General features: G+C 38.5%; 1 protein-coding gene across 15 annotated transcripts in view; it reads left to right on the plus strand.

Moving 5' to 3' along the window:
- MTMR3 (myotubularin related protein 3) overlaps positions 1–20,039 on the plus strand; it is a 141,204-nt gene that overhangs the window by 101,197 nt on the left and 19,968 nt on the right. For all 15 annotated transcript variants that reach the window (XM_077874279.1, XM_077874277.1, XM_077874276.1 and 12 more), the window contains 5 exons: positions 2,767–2,849; positions 5,059–5,225; positions 11,725–11,821; positions 14,231–14,344; positions 19,645–19,850. In XM_077874279.1, coding sequence (XP_077730405.1) covers positions 2,767–2,849; positions 5,059–5,225; positions 11,725–11,821; positions 14,231–14,344; positions 19,645–19,850 — 667 coding nt within the window. The remainder of the gene's footprint in view (positions 1–2,766; positions 2,850–5,058; positions 5,226–11,724; positions 11,822–14,230; positions 14,345–19,644; positions 19,851–20,039) is intronic.

A 20,039-nucleotide genomic window follows, 5' to 3' on the forward strand; every position in this document is an offset into this window, starting at 1 on the left:
AAAAAAGTAGAGAAACTTAGTGCATTTTGGTTGGGTGCAGAAGAGGAAAAGAAGGCCTGTTCTGCCTTTTTGGAAGAGGAGGCAGTCTGTGGAGGGAACACTGAAGGGAATGTTAGGGTAGAAAGGAGAAGAAAAGAGGGAGTTCATTTGATATAAAATCAGGTATTTCTCTCTTATATGTCTCTTTTTTTTATTGCTGCATATTAAACTTTCCTGCATGTGATGATTTGCATGAGCATTAACATCTGCTGTTTTTCATATCTATGACCTGAGTACACATGGTTGTTTCTGGTGACTTGCTAGTAGAATCTGCATACTAGCATCCGGTATTTTTATCCTTCTTTCTTAAATATGTGATGTTAAAATGTGTGAATATTAGCATATCAGATATGTTTTAGGTAGCAAATATTTTGCATGCTCTGAGATGTTTCATTATTCTGGAAGTCTGGACACAGGCCCTTGGGGTCTAATCCAACAGAAGGGGATATAAAGCTTATCTGTTCTTTGTAGCAGGAGTAGCACAGGCTCCTTCACTCCTTGGAGGAGCTGCTAATACCATTAGTTCGTTTTCAAATTTCATAGTTATAAGGAAGGTGATTGAATGGGACCTGGGATGCAGGGGACTTCTGAGAGAGCAGCCTCTCCATGTGGATTACCTCACTCCACTCTAGACTCTTCTATTCCTCTGCCTGAGACTTCTATGTTGTGACCATTTGATGTTTGGAAAACATAAGGAGACTTGAGAACTGGTCCGAGGAAGTCAGGAAGCAGGCAGAATTTTAGTTGGTAAAATTTTAGAAAATTGAAAATAGAATTCAGGTCTCTTAATTGTCAGTTTTGCACCCACTTTTGGGAAGGGAGGGAGAACGGGGTAGGGGGTACATTAAAAGAAAACAAAAAAATAGCAAAACGATATGAGAGTGAGTCTGTTACAGCACATCAGAGGACTGGCCTGCAAACAAATCAGTGTCATCTTCCACTCTCCATCTTTTTTTTTTTTTTTTTAAAGATTTTATTTATTTGAGAGAGAGAGAGGGGACAAACTGGGGGAGAGGAGAAGCAGACTCCCCCTGAGCAGGAAGCCCAACACAGGGCTCCATCCCAGACCCTGGGATCATGACCTGAGCCAAAGGCAGATTCTTACTCAGCTGAGCCACCCAGGTGCCCCCATCTCCATCTTTTTAATCGACTACTCTTCCTTTACGATTTATCTCTACTGATTGATATATATTGTTTTTTCCTTCTGAGATGTACAGGTCTTGAAAGAATTTTTAGCTGTATCAGCTGCAGTTTTTCACAGCACCTTGTGGTTAGGGACTTAACAAGGCCAAAGTTCCTTTTTTCTCTGAACACAGTCAAGAAATCTTCACTTATTCCCAGTCCTATAACAAGTATAAGGGAATTTTGTAGATTATAGACTTAGAACTAAACAAGAAGGCTTTGGTCCTGAAGTAGAAACTCCCAGTCATTATTTTACTTTCTTTTCTTATTTAATCCCTGCCCCAGTTTCTGTTTCTTGTCCCAGACATCTAGCATTGGGCTTCTTTTTAATTCTCATGTCATTGTTCTGAGAGTTCTCGGCTGACTTGGAACTGCATGGTGGGGCAGGGTTTGCAGGAATCCTGTTTGTGAAACTGGCTCAGATAATATGATGGCCACCATGTGTAGGCAGCACTCTCTTGTTTCTGTCTTGGAGACTGCCTGCCTCTTACCATGCTAACTATGAATGGTTGGAATGTTACTTGCAATTCCCAGAGCCATGTTTTGCCTGGGCATGATACAATATAAGAGACGGTGGTCTACCCCTTCTGTAAGGAATGAGTGTATCTACAATTATCTTACCAGGCTCACTTGAGAAATTTTGGAAATTGCTGTTTGAAACCAGGGGTTGAGTCAAGGTGAATTGAGCCAAGAGGGGGAAGATTCTCATGTCAACTTAAGGATTTGTCACCCTGTTCAGATGCTTCCCCTATCTGCCTCCCTTCCCTTTTTGCAGCCCTCTTCCACTGTTGTCCTGCTTCTGTGTTCAGTAGAGTCTACTCACCAGATTGGCAGTGGGAGAACCATTCCAGCTTGTTCATACCTCAAGTCCCACTTGGCAAACAGGGATCCTCCTGTCTTTGAAGCAAATTAGACCTAGCTAGTTTTAGCTTTGACCACCATGTGGCCTGCTCCCTCCTCTTTGATGCTTATGAGTCTTCTCTACTGAGCACAGAGCCTGACAAGCGGCCATGTCTTTTCTGTGCAGCTTGCAGGCAGTTTAGATCTCCAGTCTTTTGCAGGATGCTCCTTTGCTGACACAAAGCCACAAGCCTACTTAGTCATTTGGGGCAAATAAGTATAGTCCTACTGTCACCTTGATCTGTACTTCTCCGTAAACAAGACAAGATTACCATTCTGCTTCCCTTCAGCTCCTTTGTCATTGCAAATCACAGCTAGCTGTAGAGTGTAAAGTAGTACTTGGAGAGATTGAGTTTGATACTTGAGATATGACATATTTCCCTGTTTTTCCAGAGGTGGTGCCTCCTCTTCATTGCTTGTCTTCATACTCAAACATGACTTGAGGCTGTTGATTTAGAGGGTAAGGAAGGGAAATGCTAATTCACTCAGTAGTAAATCACTTGCATACTACTGATCCAGATAAATTTGCAGTTCTTTTTGCTGCTTTCCCCTATAGAGATTTGAATCTTTCTTATTGGACCCATTGAAAGAACTGCAGGATCAATGCCTTCTTGACTAAGGGGACTTCATCTTTTTTAATTGCAGGTTCCATTACAGCTTATAGAAAGTGTTGAATGCCGAGATATATTTCAGCTTCATTTGACGTGCAAAGACTGCAAAGTTATCAGGTATGTGACATGTTTTTGCTGATGTTTAGTGTGGAAAATACATATTTTTAAAAGAATGGACCCATGGTTTGGTGACAAAAAAACAGCCTTTGAGGGTCAACCTTGTTAGGAATATTTTCTAAGTAGTTAGTGCCTGGAATATTTCATCTTTAGGCTACTTTGCTATTTGAAAAGTGATTTAAAAATTTATTTGGAAGTAATTTCAAATTTACAAAAGTGCAGTAATTAATATATTACAAAGAACATCAATATTGTTAACATTTTACCCCATTTGCTTTCCATTGTTTGCAGTGTGTGTGTGTGTGATTAAAGGGTTCTTTTTCTGAACGATTTGAAAGTAAGTTATGTAATCTTGGCTTTTCACTCTGAAATACTTTGGTGTGCATTCCTAGGAATAGGGATATTTTCTTACATAACTATAGTATCATTATCAACTTCACAACTTTACACTCATAATACTTTTATCCATGTTCTAGTTTTGTCACTTGACCTAATAATGCCCTTCATACCATTCCTCTCACCACCACCACCCCCATCTTGTTCAGGACAGGATCCATGCAAGGTCAGGTATTGCATTTAGTTGCTATGATTCTGTAGCCTTCTTTTCGTTCTGTTTCATTTCATTTTTCTTTTTTCTTTTCCTTTTAAAGATTTTATTTATTTATTCATGAGAGCACAGAGAAAGAGGCAGAGACATAGGCAGAGGGAGAAGCAGGCTCTCCATGAGGAGCCTGATTCAGGATGTGATCCCAAGACCCTGGGAAAAAGAGCTGACTAAGCCAAAGGCATACACTCAGCCATTGCTGAGCCACCCAGGTGACCTTGTAGCCTTCTTTTAATCTAACACATTTTGGACCACTTTTGTCTTTTATGACATTCACATTTTGAAGAATATAATCTTTTATTTTAGTTGAATGTTTCTCATTTTGTGTCTGTAAAGTGTTTCCTCATGGTTAAATTGAGGTTGTATATTCTCAGCTGCAGTACTATATGTGTGAGATTGTGTTCCTCTCAGGGTACTCTATTACATCTGGAGGCAAGCAGTGTCCATCTGTCCCTTATTGGTGATATTAATTTTGATCATTCTTGTCAAAATGTCACCTGCTTTCTGTATAATTTCTACATTTTCTCCCTTGCAACTAATGAACAGTCTATGGGAGGCACTTTAAGACAATGAAAATATCTTGCTTCTCATCAAGTTTCTCCATTGATTTAACATCCATTACGGTTTTTATCTGATGTAATCTTTACCATTATAGTTTTTATCGGATGCAATCCTTACTATAGTGGTTGCAAAATGATGCCTATGAAATGTGTTTTTAAATTTAGTAGCTCTAGAAATTCTAAATTCCCCAAGTTTTTACTTTATCTCTTTGAATAATTTTGGAGTGCCAGTTAACACCATATGTTGGCATAATGATGAGCCATATTGATTGGGATGAGGGAGAGGTTTAAGTGACCCTCCTTGGTTTTCACGTAAATTAGTTGCCTTTTAGCCATTGAGATTTGGCTTGCTTTTGGTAGATACTAGCTACAACTCATATTTAAAAAGCGTATTTATTAATTACTCCATTTTAAACACATTTGAAAAGGTGAAGTATTTTTTGCCCTAATTGAATCTAATATGTATCTAAAATTGCAATTCATAATAGAGTTGTTTGTTCTCTACATGGTCATAGCTGAAAGTTTCAATGTAATATGTTTTATTTTTCATCTGTAGTTGCTGATTTATTCTAATTGCTGACTAGACAGATTTTGAAATTATTATCTAACTGGCTGAAGGTTATGCTGTGATTTATTTTTGAGCTGGCCTGATATGTCATATCAAAACAAAATGAACTTCTCCTAAATGTATTTCTTGACAGCCTTTTTAAAGCTTTGGTGGAAGATGTAGAAGGAAACCTATTCATGGAAGAGAAGATTGCTGTTTTACTTTAATAATTACCATTAAGTAGTCTCAGTAGTGATTTCATCAGCCTAAAAAGTTTTCCACATGCCCATTTTTTTCCTTTTTGACATTTTGTACCATTGGCTAAAATTTGTTGGACTTTTTATTATAAATGATAAACATAAAAATGACTATCTCTAATGCTTCCTTGACTGTAGTTGTCACTGCACCAGGAGGTAGATACTCTTGAAGTGGTAGCTTCCCTTAGTTCCATTGTCAACTGCCTTCTAATTACATCCATACTTATTTGGCTTTACAAAGGTGTCAGTTCTCAACCTTTGAGCAATGTCAAGAGTGGCTCAAGAGGCTGAACAATGCAATCCGACCACCTGCGAAAATAGAAGATCTCTTCTCATTTGCATACCACGCTTGGTGCATGGAAGTCTATGCCAGTGAAAAAGAACAACATGGAGACCTGTGCAGACCAGGTAGACTCTTCTAAAATGTGCAAATGATGGCTTTATTGAACTACTGTTTGAAGTACCCTTAACATGAAATGGGACTCCTAAGCATACATGTATTCATTCAGTGTATATTTTATGGAGCACCTAACATGTGCCCATCATTCTTCTAAGCTTACAAAACATGTGTCCTGCCTTTTGAAGGAAGAGAAGAAAACTAGATTTGGCATCACCATCAACTGAGCCTAAAAACAACTTTATTGAGGTTTAATGGGAATTGTAAGAAGCCTAATGGAAGGGAGCCATGAGTGTTGCACATTTGGGAAGACTTCACATCCAAAGTGGCTTTTGAGTAGGCTTTGAAGGTAGAATAAAGAAGAACTCATTGATTAGAGGAAGGAGGAAAATATTAACACAAGTTGCATGAACAAAGGTCCAGAGGTATGCAAAGGTAGGACACAGAATAGTGGCATACAAAATGGCCTTTCCCTATCTTCTTATTTTCAAGTCAGAGATTTCCTGTTATCACCCCTGTCATCTCATAGGTGATAAAAGAGAGGTCTAGAGAGGCCAGGTAACTCGCCTCAGGACAGAAAAACTGAGCCTGTGCTGGAGCTCAGGCCTCCTGACTTCCCAGCAGATCTTTGTTCCGCTTTGTCTTTCTCCCTCAGATATGGCTTGGATCAAGTTCATGTTATTTCTTCACATATAGTTGCCTGTAAACTTTTGCTGCCACAAATAAAATTTTGCTGGTCCAACACTCAGTCTTTAGTATGACCAGCCTGGAAGCAAAGTCTTGAATTTCTAAGCAGTGAAAAGTTGTGAGTCTCACAGCAGTAAGCTGTGAGCAGCTTACTCTTAGGACTCTTTTCTTTAAACCTCAGTTTTTAATCCTGAGTTTTCTATCTTAACCATTCTGCCGTGGGTCGTTTTAAACATTTGAGACTAATTTAGCTTTCTTGCATCACTTTGTTTCCTGACTCATTCACTGGTTGAAAGTTTTAGTTCATAATTAAAATATAACATAAGCATCATCTTATTTTTAAAGATGCTTTGATATATACTTTTGTTTAACTCATGATCTCATCAAGCAGACAGGATAGCCTTTGTGTCTCTGTTTTGGGAGACAAAAAAGTAGAACTCAGAGGTATAGCCTGTTGCCAAGTCTCACTGCCAGTCAGTGACAGAGCAAAGACCAGTTCTTAGCTATTGAGAATGGACTGTGTGGGGTGCTGTGGATACAGAGATGAAAAATAGGCACTGCCCTTTTGGAGCTACAAGGAAAGCCTCAGGAATCCAAGCTACCTATGAGCCTGGTCAGGCCAGTGAAACCCAGAGAAAGCCACAAGAGTCCACACCATCCTTGATAGCATATGAGAATGTGTTTAAACTGTCTCTGACTTCACTTCTTCATTCATTGCATCTTTCTTTTTCCTTCTTTATTGAGATGACATTGTATTTTGTTTTTGTGGTTGTTATGGCTCTTTTCAGGGTTTTTTCCCCCAAGGTAAAGTTTATTTACAGTGAAATACATAAATCTTACATGTATTTTTGCTTAATTTTTAGTGTGTCTTATTAAATTTTTAGTCTCTACCATTTCCTAAGATAATGAAGTTAGTGAGTTATATCTTGCTGCATGATGTTATATAAGAACTTCAGTTGTTTAAGACTCCTAACTCTAAAGGGCATTTCCCCAGTTTTAGGTTAGTTAGTCAACAAGGCTTGCTTTTTCTCCTATCCTGTTTTCTCACAACTGCAGACTGAAAATTCCTCATCTCTTTAGATGATTCCTTATTTCCTTGATAAAATAAGTTTCTTTTGGATTTGAGCCATCTCTTAGGATATTGCTAAGCAGGTCAGAACGTCACTCTTTTAGCTATAGATGGCTTTTTCTTGAGCTGGGATGACTTTGGTCCCCAGATCCTTCTCTTCCTAATACCTGTTACTCTTTGACTATCAGAATATGTCTAGATGTCCATAATGTTCTCTGTCTTTTCATTCATTTGTGATGCATGGAGATGTTTAGGGGGTAGAGTACTCATTTAAGAACTAGGGAACCTGAATTCAACCCCATACTTTATCATTTAACTCAAAAAATGATATTGGGCATGACATTTGTCTTCTCTGTACTTTAGTTTTCTTTGTTCTTCAAGCTGAGACATTCCTGTTCTTTCTTCCCAAGCTGATCTGGGTATCCTGAAGATTAAATGTTATTGCTGGAGAGTTCAATTTGGTAAATATTTGAGTGCTTCCTATGTGCCATGCTTGTCAGAACATTTTGGAAATTGTGAATATATAAGGTGATGCCATTGTAACTGATTGGTTGGAGCTTAACTCTGAGTAACAGTTGTATTTTGTTTCTTCCTAATATGTCACAAATCCACACTGAAGTTAACCTGTCACCACTTATATGGTATCTTATTGTACTTCAGTGGCTTGATTTGAGTGTGTGTGTAGATATGGCTTTTTGCTTTTTATATATTTTCACTGTGGAGTACAGAGGGGGGATCCTTGCTCTTAATAAAAAATGCTGTGGTAGCATTTTTAAAGCCAGTCAACCTGGTTCTTCTGTCTCCACTCAATATTGTTGAGTGTTATGGTGGCTACAGCACTACTCACCAAATATGAGCATACCAGACAACCACATTGTTGTAAGTCATCTTTAGGGTGAGACAACACTTGAGATATTTCAAAGTGATGCCTTTGTATAATCTGCTCCAACGTATGAGATCATAAGCATAGACTCTAAAGGTTTGAAGTTAGTCTTTTAGTGGTTAATAAAGCCTTTTATGGATTGTTCTCTGCCTAGTTTGCTAAGAGTAGAATGTGTTCGGAAGGAAGGGAATGGGAAAATTGCATCATTACTTTGTATTCATATAAATCTTAGTTTCTGACTTTTGATGCTGTCATAGTTAAGTCAGCCACATTTTGGCCATAGTTCTGAGTCTTAATCTGCTTTGGAAAAAGTCTCAATATTGCTGTTGTTATTGGAGTCATCTGTGAAACTTGAAAAAGTCTTTGCAAAACCCTTGACTCCACTCTTAGACCCATTTCAAATTCTAAATAAAGGAATGGACTGAAAGCTTAAAGCTTCTCTGTCATGTGCTCAGTTTTCTTCTCTTCATTGTAGTTGCCTTCTTGGTGATCATTCTGTACTTCAGCATCCAACAGGAGTCCTAACAAATGACCGCGCAGTTCAGTTGTTAGTTTAGTATATCAGGCCCATGTCTCTGACCTCTCTTCTGTGAAAGGCCCATTGAGCACATCTTGTTTAAACCACAAAGAACATAGGACTTTAGGTCTTAAAACTGGTGTGCAGCTGCCTATTTAGTATAAAGTAAAAGCCCTTACCAGCAAAGTCTGTCTTAGGAGTTTGAATGAAGTCCATTAAATATACATTTTGATGACTATACTGGGATCTTTGTTCATAGAAAAGAGTGATTGAGGGCTGGTTCTCACCTTCTCTGACTCTGGTGCAGTTCTTCTTCCTCATATCCTGGATAGAGAATTGGCTCTTTTTTCAGAACTTGAGGCTGGACTTGAATATCAACATGGGCGCAGAATCACCCAGGGAGCTAGGCTTTTATGGGGGCTGGGGTTTAGACTGACTATTGACACTGGTTATGATAGAGGGGCTCATTGCTTTAAAAAGGTCCTCATTTCTACTAAAATAAGAATTGCTGGACTGTTTGCATTTTTTGTAAAAGAAATATTAAACATTAAAAAAGGATACATCCTCACTTGGGGATGGGGGAGGGCAGACAAGAGGGTTGAAATGGAAATATAAAGCCAGACAAAAAACTTATAACCATAATATTTCAAATGGGATATTATAGGATATCTAATACTGGATCAGTGGAAACCTAAGAATTCTTAGAGGGAAATTCTTTAGGGAAATCAGCAAATAGATGTGCTTAGCATTGACTTTTCTAGCTGAATAAACATAAGGGAACTTCTAACATAATTTGGCAAAAGCCAATTGAATTACTCATGTATTCAAGGTCTATTTCTAGATTTTTTTTAAGCATTACTTTTCAAACTAAGTTATTGTCCACTTGTGGGTCATGAAATCAAAAGTTTTCAGGAATGAAATACAAAATGAAATGAAAATATCAAAATGCATCACACATAGTAAGGGTGGGTAGTTTTGTGAAACTCTTAAAAATAAACTTGTATTGAATTATGTAAAACCTAATTCTTATTGTGGGTTGTGATGGTCATTTTCAGAGTTAGGAAGTCTCTGTTTTAGAAGATACATAGGTGATTAAAACTCCCTTGTTTTCAAGGAACTTGGTGACATATTTTATGCTTGCTACACAGTATATATTTCTTTGTGTGTAGCTCAGAATTTCATGCTCCTGATAGTGATTCTAAGCATTTCTTTGGGCAAATTGCTGCTGCTGATGGTGATTTGTCAGTGATTATTTTAAAATTAGAGGGACCTTTTAGGGTATCTGTGTGTTTATGCTAAGATTGGAGGTACTAATGTTAAGAGTCATTAATTAAAGTACTTTTACCTTTTGCAAAGACTTGGAGCTCTATCACAGGTGGGAAAAATCTCATTAATTAATGAAACATCATAGTTTTATAGTTTTTAGATAGCAATTTAAAAAAATGAAGGATTCTTTAATATTCTTGATGGTCACTGTTACTTGCAGTTTGTAGACAGATGGCCACCCCATTTCAGATAGCTTTTTTCCTATTTGAAAGCCTACATCACTTCTAAAACTTTTCCAAAATGGGATGTATTCAGCTGATTATTTCTTCCTGCATCTCTGCACCTCATCTTTTTATAGCTCTCCTTCAGGAAACCTATAATACCTAGTTTAAGCTCAAGAAAAGCAGTTTAAATGGGAAGTAGTTTTGTGGAATTGTCCTTCATTTGAGTAATTGCGGTTTCCTATTCTGAAGCTCCTTTCCCAGGGAGAGCAAAGCTTTATACTTTGATCACCAAAGCAGTCTGCTTTATGCTTGTATTTGTTATTGTAGTTTCTCCCAGCCCCCACCAGCATTTATTTTACAGCCTGTAACACTACATATTAGAGATAATGCTTAGTGGTTTTTTATTTGTTTTACTGCCCTAGGACTCTATGTTTTCAAGGAAGAAAGTTATTTCAGATTTAATGACTTTTATGTTAGGTTCACTTACGCCTTTGTTGCTTGCTGTCTTTAAGAAGAGAAAGCCAATTTCATTAGCAGATGTAGGCGGGTTTTACTTGTTTGGGTGAATGTTACAAATGCTTAGCACTTTACTTAGTAGCATTGTGTTTTCTGAGATTCTTGGGTACTGGCAGTTACAATTTTGTGATCTCTTATCTGCAGTTCTGTAATCTGTGAGACTCTGAAAATCAAAAGATTTTTATTTGGTGGCTTGATATGATCTGAGCTGACATGAAGCTATTTGTTGCTTTACTTATTCCATTTAGTGTGAACTATCCATGCATTTTACTGTAGAAATATTAATGTTTGATTAGTAGACTCTGTTGAGAGCATTAATCTAATACTATAGTATATATACCACCTTAAACTCCAGAATACTCAAGTTTTGAAATTTGGCCCATAAGGTTTCTGATGAGGAGTCGGAGATTTCAATTACTACTATTCTTAGTGAACTTGTTGATTTTATTTTTTAGGTATACTGTGAGTGTGGAAAAGGAGAGTAGTCCATATAATGAGGACTGGGTTTTGGGACTAGACAAACATGCCTTAATAAGCTCTCTCAGTCTCAGTTTTATCCTTTGTGAAATGAACTTGGTAATAACCATCCTGAGTTGGTAGTAGTGATTAAATGAGATAACATAATTCTTGATCAAAATTCCAAGACGTGGGAACAACCAAGTGTTCATCAGTAGATGAATGGATAAGAAAGATGTGGCATATGTATACACACACACACACACACACACACACAGGAGTATTATTGAGTCATAAAAAAATTTACCATTCGTGACAACATGGAAGGAATCTAGAGGTTATTATGCTAAGTGAAATAAGGCAGAGGAAGACAAATACCATAGGATTTCACTTATATGTAGAATCTAAAAATGAACAAACAAAAAAATACAGACTCAATCAAATACAGAGAACATATTGGTGGTTGCCAAAGGGGAGGGAGGTTGGGGATAGGGAAAATAGGTGAAGGAGATTAAGAAGTACAAGCTTCAAGTAATAAATATGTCACAAGAATATAAAGTACAGCATAGGGAATATAGTCAGTACTATTGTAATAACTTTGTGTGGTGACAGATGGTACCTGCACTTATACTTATGGTGAGCATTTCATAATGTATGCAGTTGTCAAATCACTATGTCATATGCCTGAAACTAACATAATTGTATCAGCTATATTTCAGTTAAAAATTTCCTCATTCCTTTATATAGTTTTATCCTGACAGGGACTTTTTAAACTAAAACTAAATATATGTTATTTTATTTATGTAACTGAGCCAGGGTAGCTATGCTTTTATTCTGCCTGTTTTGCATAAATGATATTCATTTTTTTCTTTTTGCTGTCCTTGCCCCCTAGGGGAGCATGTAACGTCAAGGTTTAAAAACGAAGTGGAGCGGATGGGTTTTGATATGAACAACGCCTGGAGAATTTCCAACATCAATGAGAAGTACAAGTGAGTTGTATGGGTGCCTGTGGACCGTGTTTCACAGCCAGTGCCTTTGCAAAAATGTCAGTTCTCATGTGGCAGAACATTTGAACTTACACATTTTCTTTCAATGGAATTTTATTAAATCTAACTGCACAGTCTTCAAAGTACTGCTTGAGCCTTCTGTTCCCATTGCTGGACACTGGGAGTGGAAAGTAATGCTTCATAGGATTCTAGAACCTTCCTTTCTATCCCCTCCATGCCTCTGTTCTTCTTGGTGTGTGCATTTTCTAGACAATGTTGTGTTCACATGTAGGCAGGCAGTGTCCATTGGTCTCATCACCCCTTGATGTCACATGGGAGATAGAATCAGTGATCTCACAAACCAGTGATAAAACACTTAGAAGCTAGTTTTTATGACTAATTTTACTCCAGAATCTATGAAATAGGCATAAGTAGTATTCTGTTCTTTCTAACATCATAGCTATGACCATTTAATCATTAAATATTAATATAATCATTATTAAATATTTCCCATTACTTTTTTCCTTAGAAGGTGTAAGTACTTTGGTGTGGGGGCAGACAGTTAACTAGTATGATTTTGGTGGTCCGGATTGCTATAAAACAAAACAAAATTGTTCAGGAGATTTAAATTAGTATTTTTTCTCCTCTTAAGATTCCCTCTAGCAGTTGGAGACATTAATCATTATGTTTTTTGAACTCCTTCATATTACAATAACCATTTTCCTGGTGTATTTGTGAGTAGCCATCAGCATTTCATTTTTCATTGGAAAAAACTATAGCTGATCACTGTATGTAGCTCTTAACATGGACCTTGGTCAAGGAATTAAAAACCTGGGGTGTTGTGAAGAAACAGGAGCTATAGACCTGTCATTCCTTTACCTGTTCTCAGTCATAAGTCAAAGCAGAGAATGGAGGTGGAGACTGGAGGAGAGGCCTCAGAGACCCTGAGACTGCCACAGACTTTACTTATGTGTAACCCTCCTTTCCTATGCTGGAAAACTGCTTATCTACATGTAAGCAGCTAGTATTTGCTTAAGAAGTGACTACTATGTACTGTAACACTTAAAAAACGAATATAATGATTAGAATATTGGGTGAAGTCAGAAAACTGAGTTAAGCTAAGCTAGTTGAAAAAAAAAGTTTGAGTTCAAAAGCCATTTGGTTTTCAAAATCCCGATTCAATATGGGTTTTGAAAATTAACTTTTGTCTCTGAGTCCACTATCTACTCAGAACCAATCATCAGGACATTGGAAAGTTCTTTCTACTACAAAGAAGGAGAGTTAAATTTATTCTTAAGTTTTAAACAAGATAAAAGAAATAAGACAAAAGAATAAGACTCATGGTTAACATATTAACTATGGTCACAGTGTCCCAGATTATTTTTAGGAATTCGTGGGTCTTAAGTTTATAGAGCTACTCTTGGTCTTAGATATTCTCCTGGTTCAGTGGCTTTTAAATTCCTGATATTTAATCTTCTGGAAATTGAGAACACGATGGAGATATTTAGTGCAGAATGATCAAAACCCCCAATTCCTAAGCTACTTCGTGTTTTCCGCCTCTTCCCCTAGTGCATGAGGTAGGCTAGGGCCAGAGGATGGTGGCGCAGGAGAAGGAGGAATTTGTGTATTTTAGGATTTGAATTAAAGGTCTTGCCTTCACTGTTGAAAAATATTGAGATACCCATAGAGAGACACTGTCCTGTAAGTAAAAAAAAGCCTATCAGGAAAAAACCCTGCATTTTGAGGCACCAGCTTGACTAGCATGCAGCTACTGACTTCCTCCCTAATGAAAACAACGGCTTGTTATGATTAACGGCTTACTCACATTACTAACTTGGACCAGTGGGACTGTGATTGTGTATACAAATGTCCTGACTTTGGTACTGCTTATACATACCTATGCCTGCACCTGTTACCTATAATTAGGACCCATCAAAGGATATGTTAGTAATTCTATAAGGTCTCTAGAAACCTGAAATTGTCGGCTCTTGTCCTTCTTCACATGTTTCTCTTTGACAGAAGCCTGAAAGAGTAAGGGGGTCTGGTAGAGATGACAGACTTCCGCTTTTATAGTTGGACTGTGTACTTTTGTCTAGTTAAGAAATTACCTGTATGTTTGTTAAAACAAAGTTACATGAAGTAACTGCCTGTAGACTCCTTTTAATCACTGATGTTAAGATCACCAAACTCCCAAAGGCAGAGTCTAAAGATAGTATCACATGGTATGTACATGAGCACCTAAGGCAGCGAGTTCTGCTGAGTAGGCCAAGACTTAACTAAAGCTCTTTATTGCCTTTTAACTGGCTCTGGGGTAGTTTGATCAACATCCTTATGTTGACTCACATAGTGTCTCTCCCTCGTTTCCCTCCCTGTCTTCTTCTCCTACTCTCTTTTTCTCACCTTCCCTGTTAGGCTGTGTGGTAGCTATCCACAGGAGCTCATAGTGCCTGCCTGGATCACCGACAAAGAACTAGAGAGTGTAGCAAGCTTCAGGTCCTGGAAGCGCATCCCTGCTGTCGTTTACAGGTAAGTAAGCCTGGCAGGGCCCAGCCTGGTTGGTGCTACTGCCCACTGCATACGGTCTGCTGCTCTGCTGCTGCTAACCTGGGAGGAAGGGAAGGGTTCAGAGAACTTCCCAGGCAATTATGTGTTTCCTTATTGTTAAAGCCCACTCTCCAGTGACGCACCAGTCCTTACCACATCCAGAACACTTGCTGATGGTTCAAGTGATAAGAAAAATTTGATAAGTCTTCAGTATTGCTATTTTAAGATCCTTCTGACATTTTTTTAAGAGTTTATTTATTCATGAGAGACACAGAGAGTGAGGCAGAGACCTAGGCAGAGGGAGAAGTAGGCTCCCTGTGGGGAGCCTGATGCTGAACTCGATCCCAGAACCCCAGGATCATGACCTGAGCCAAAGGCAGACATTCAACCGCTGAGCCACTCAGGCATCCCTCCTTCCAACATTCTATGGGAAGATAATGTATTACTACATTTCACTTCCAATTTGGCCTTTGAATTGAGAGAGAGGAGTTCCAGAAAGTGAGAGTTGAGTCATTTGTGATTGTCTCTGTGGTTGAAACTTTGACACATGAAAGAGCCCTGTTTTGAGAGAGAGCATTTAAAGAATGCTAGGGCTTGGCTAGATAAAAGATCTTAGAGATCAAAGGCATGAGAACTAAGGGAGGCAAGTTCTAAAAGAGGATGGTGGCATGGTGGCAAGCACAAGTTTTTGGAGTCCAGGTCTTTTCACTGATACTCCTTGCTGAGACACCTTGAATAAATTCCCCAACCTCGGCCTGTTCCTAATTAGTAAAATAGGAATGATGTTCAACTTTACAGGTATGCTGTGCCAACTGAATGAATCTGTAAACACTGGGCTTCTCTAAGCGGTACATGGAGTAGGTTGTATTCCTGGGGGCTGCTTTTACAATTCATTGAATAGTTCACTTCTTAAGGACTCATGTTAGGATTTAAAGAAGTCATTCCTTCTTATTTTGAAACTGTTTCAGATGTCATCTCTGTATAATATTCACATTCTCCATTTCATTTTTCCAGCTTACAGACTTTTTGGGCTTTCCTTGAATTTGGGCCAAACCAGTGGGGCTTAGAGATTTTTATGCCAGGAAGCATTCCATTGAAATATTGAGGTTGTAGGAAGGGATTTATCTCCTTGTGGAATTTCCACCGAGGTAACCAGCTTGTTCATTTAGTCCACTGATGGCAAATTCTGATGGCCATCCTGAATAGAGAGAGATGAAAAAGTGTTTGTTTCTGGCCCAGGGAATCCATTAAGTTTTCAATCTCAATTTTCATCACTGTTGTTTTCAGACACCCCTAGAAAAGTAGGTCACCAAATTTACCTATCACTCAAGTGGCAAGGATGACACAGGAATTAGAGAGCAGGGAAAGCTGAAAGGATTTGCGTCTTATCAGTGATCGGCCCAGCTCAAATAGGGAAAGCAGCCAGCTGCTGCTCTGTGGCCAACAGTTGTGTTAGATCAGCCCTGGCATTTTGTAGGGTGTAGGGATTTTTTTGTAGACTTTGAGCATAGGGAGGATGGACTATCCTTTTCAAAGTATGGGGCTTTAGGTGAATTCTCCTTGTTGGTTGAGAAGTCTTGTAAGTGCAAGTTGAAGAAAAACTTCTTAGAATAAACAGGGGAAACCTTTTTTCCCTTTTAAAATTTATTCTAGAGGGCATGAGCCATGAGTTGTTTTTTTTTTTTTTTTCCCTAGCCCTTCTTAGGGACCATAGTGTATAAATAAATGAAATTTATATTTCCAGTTTCTCCAAGGAAATCTGCTCTTAGAGGATTACAAATGAAAGTTCTTGGCATAGGGACACCTGGTGGCTCAGCCATTGAGTGTCTGCCTTTGGCTCACAGCATTATCCCGGAGTTTCGGGATGGGGTCCCACATCGGGCTTCCTGCATGAAGCCTGTTTCTCTGTCTGCCTATGTCTCTGTCTCTCTCTGTGTCTCTCATGAATAAATAAATAAAATATTTTTTTAAATTTATTTATTTATTTATAGAGACACAGCTAGAGAGAGACACAGAGACACAGCTAGAGAGAGAGGCAGAGACACAGGCAGAGGGAGAAGCAGGCACCATGCAGGGAGCCTGATGTGGGACTCGATTCGGGTCTCCAGGATCACACCCTTGGCTGCAGGCAGCACTAAACCGCTGCGCCACCGGGGCTGCCCAAATAAATAAAATCTTAAAAAAAGAAAGAAAGAAAAGAAAGGAAGATAGATCGATCGATCCTTGGCATAAAAAAAGAAGAAAGTTTTTGGGAAGATAGATCGATCGATCCTTGGCATAAAAAAAGAAGAAAGTTTTTGGTATAGTCTACACAAAATCAGATAGGCTTTCTAGGAACTAGCCTCTGTTTTGGAACATGTATCTTGTATCTCTGAGCCCCAAACTGCATTGTTAAATTATTAGGGAGCTTTGTAAAGGATATGTTGAAGAATATTTTGGGGATACTCTGCCATTCTCTGCTTTGCCAGCCCAGGTGGCAAAATGCTTCTGAATCTAGCATACATTTACTGAATTAAATTGTCTATAGACTACAGTAATGATTCCTGAGGTTGCTAGCAGCAGTTATTTGACAGCACCACACTGAACTAGCATCCGATTAGTGTTTTTTTTTCCTACTGTAATGAGAGAGTGTTTAATTGGACTTATCATTGAAGACAGAGATTACTCTAACACAGCAATAGTACAGAGGGCATCCATCTGTAGTGCAAATCACAGCAACCCCCTTTGTGCATTGAGTAGTCATTAGATATTTCTTGTCCTTTAGGGAGCTTGCCTAATACTAACTTCAGGATATTTTAAACATTTACATGTTTCTATATAGAATTGAAGCTTTTAGTATTCAGTGGGGGGGACTCATCCATTGGACATGTTAATTATAACTTTTTCCTGGTTTTGTTTGTTAAAATGGTAGAAATGCTCTTTAGTGATTTTTAGCTGTGTTGTTTTAGTTCTTGATCATGCAATCTAAAGTATTTTGGAAGACTGCAGAAAACTGCTTATTGCAATAGCTCAGTTGGAATATAGCTGTTAAAATGCCATGACCCTTTAAACCCAAGATCCAAGCTGAAGAGTGCCATCTTCTGTTCCTCTTGGGCACTGCTGAGAAGCATTGCAGAGAAAGAGGATGCTCAGGAAAGATCCTGCCAGCCTCTTTTGTAAAGGTTGACATCAGTCAGCTCCGTTGTTTTCCAATGCATATTATATATACTAGTAGGCATTTTAGGAATTAGGTTTTATTTACAGTTGGGCTCCATTCAGCAGGTGAGCCAACTGAGCATGTTCACAAGTGCTTTCCATTACCTGTCTGTCTCTGTCTGGGAGGATGTAAAAATTGCAGGCAAATGGATGGTTCCAGTGGAATATGGTTCTTGCTGAATTTCATTGATTGCTGGTGAGCTTTAGGATTAAAAGCAAAATTTTTTCTCACATTGTTCCTTGAAGATGACAAATAGATTCAATAATATGTTTTATTTACATCTGTCTCACACATATGTTATATGTTGTATGAATGTATGTACTAAGATTTTTTGTTTTAAAGATTGTATTACTTTGAGAGAGAACACGTGAAGTGGGGGAAGAGCAGAGGGAGAGGGACAAGCAGACGTTGTGCAGAGTGTGGAGCCCTGTGTAAGGCTCCATCACAGGACCCCGAGATCATGACCTGAGCCAATACCAAGAGTTGGATGCTTCACAGAGTCACCCAGGCCCCCCCTGAATTTACATTTCATTTTATTTCGCTCATTTATTTTAAAATATTTTTAAATTTACTCTTGAGAGACACAAAGAAGCAGAGACACAGGCAGAGGGAGCCTGATGTGGGATTCGATCCTGGGACTCCAGGATCACACCCTGAGCTGAAGGCAGTCACTCAACCACTGAGCCACCCAGGCATCCCTGTATGTACATTTTAATGGGAGATAGGACACGGACACTTCCTCTCTGGGAGATAAAATTGGGGGCATTTAAAATTTTTGTTTACTGACTTCTTACTCTGATAATTTAGTTTTATAATGAAACGATTACTTTTATAACTTTTTAAAAACTTAGTGATTGTCACATATAGTTCAGCCTTTTAATGTGTACAGTTTGGTGATTTTTAAAAAAATAGATTCACAGGGTTGTGCAACTATCATTACAATCCATTTTAGTACATTTTGTACCACCTCAGAAAGAGACCCCTGACCCATTAGTAGTCAGTCACTCCCTATTGCCTCCCCAATCCTCCTAGCCTCAGGGCACTAGTAATCTGCTTTGTTTCTGCAGACTTGCCCAATCTGGACACTTCTAATAAATGGAATCATACACTATGTGGCCTTTTGTGACTGGCTCTTCATTTAGCATAACATACTCCAAGCTCATCCATGTAGGATTTATTGGAACTTTATACCTCCTGATTGCCAAATACTACTTTTATTACTTTTTAATTGCTAAAATTGCCTACCTAAATTCCTAACTAGGAAAAGACTGGGTTTTAGTATCATCTTAAAGTAGACTTTTGAGGAAAATTTGTGGTCTTAACTTTTAAAAAAGGATCTATAAAAGAAAAAATAGAAAAGGATCAGAATATGGCTTATTGAGGTTTTATGCTGTTCATTTTAAGAGCTTAAGGAAAGGTAGCTGGTGCATTGAGCTATCTGCCTATAGTAAGAGCAGTTTGTGAGTCACGAAGTCTCAGGGGATTTTGTAGAGTAGTCCACTGTGGGCCAGGTAAGTGTTTGAGTCCCAAAGGTGATACCTTTGGAAAGAACTTTGGGACTTTGAAAAGAATCCCCAAGCCAACCATAAGTGCACAGTTGCTGTAGTGGGCCCTCAGAAGTTATTGTGAAAACAAATTTTTCTGTGACAGCATCTGTTATGCCAGGATATTCGGGTGCAGTATTAAAAAGGAGAGATTAATGTTTCATTATTGAGTGCAGAATTGGTGTAGTATTTGTAGATTACTTGTCACCTGATTTTCCAAAAGTAAATTTAAAGATGCAGATGTTTACTTTATGAATATTAGCTTTTTTAAAGAGCATACGCTTATCATTTTGTTGGTAATTCTACAAAGGTCTCTCAATTGTAGGATTTTTTAGAAAGATCCAGATAGGTTTTGTTCTTTATTCTTGTTGCTATAGAAGATTTCTGCCCTGAGGAGACTTGAAGCTAACCCATCACTTACCTGTACTCAGGCCCTTCATTAAGACATTTAAAATCTACTATCTTACTTTTTGTGTGAGCTTAGAGCTTTGAAATGGGGCCACTGAGATGGATGCAATTGTTGTGTCTTGTTCTTTGCACAGGCACCAGAGTAATGGAGCTGTCATTGCCCGCTGTGGACAGCCAGAAGTCAGCTGGTGGGGCTGGCGAAATGCTGATGATGAGCACCTGGTGCAGTCAGTAGCCAAAGCTTGTGCCTCTGACTCCCGATCAAGTGGCAGCAAGCTGTCGACTAGGAACAGTTCTCGAGACTTTCCCAATGCGGGAGACCTTTCTGATGTGGAGTTTGGTAAGATGCTTCCTGGGCCCAATGGCAGCAAGTTTTTAGAGTATTTGTGAGAACTTTTTCTTGAAATGGCCTTTCCCTTGTAAGACAGAGAATTTGTTTCATAGGAAAGAGAGGGTGAAGCTTAAATTAATGGGATTATTTGAGGAATCAAGGTCTTGACAGAGAACCAGAAGACTGTTTTAGACATGG

Source organism: Canis aureus, chromosome 27 (genome assembly GCF_053574225.1).
Source record: "Canis aureus isolate CA01 chromosome 27, VMU_Caureus_v.1.0, whole genome shotgun sequence".
NCBI classification, from domain to species: domain Eukaryota; kingdom Metazoa; phylum Chordata; class Mammalia; order Carnivora; family Canidae; genus Canis; species Canis aureus.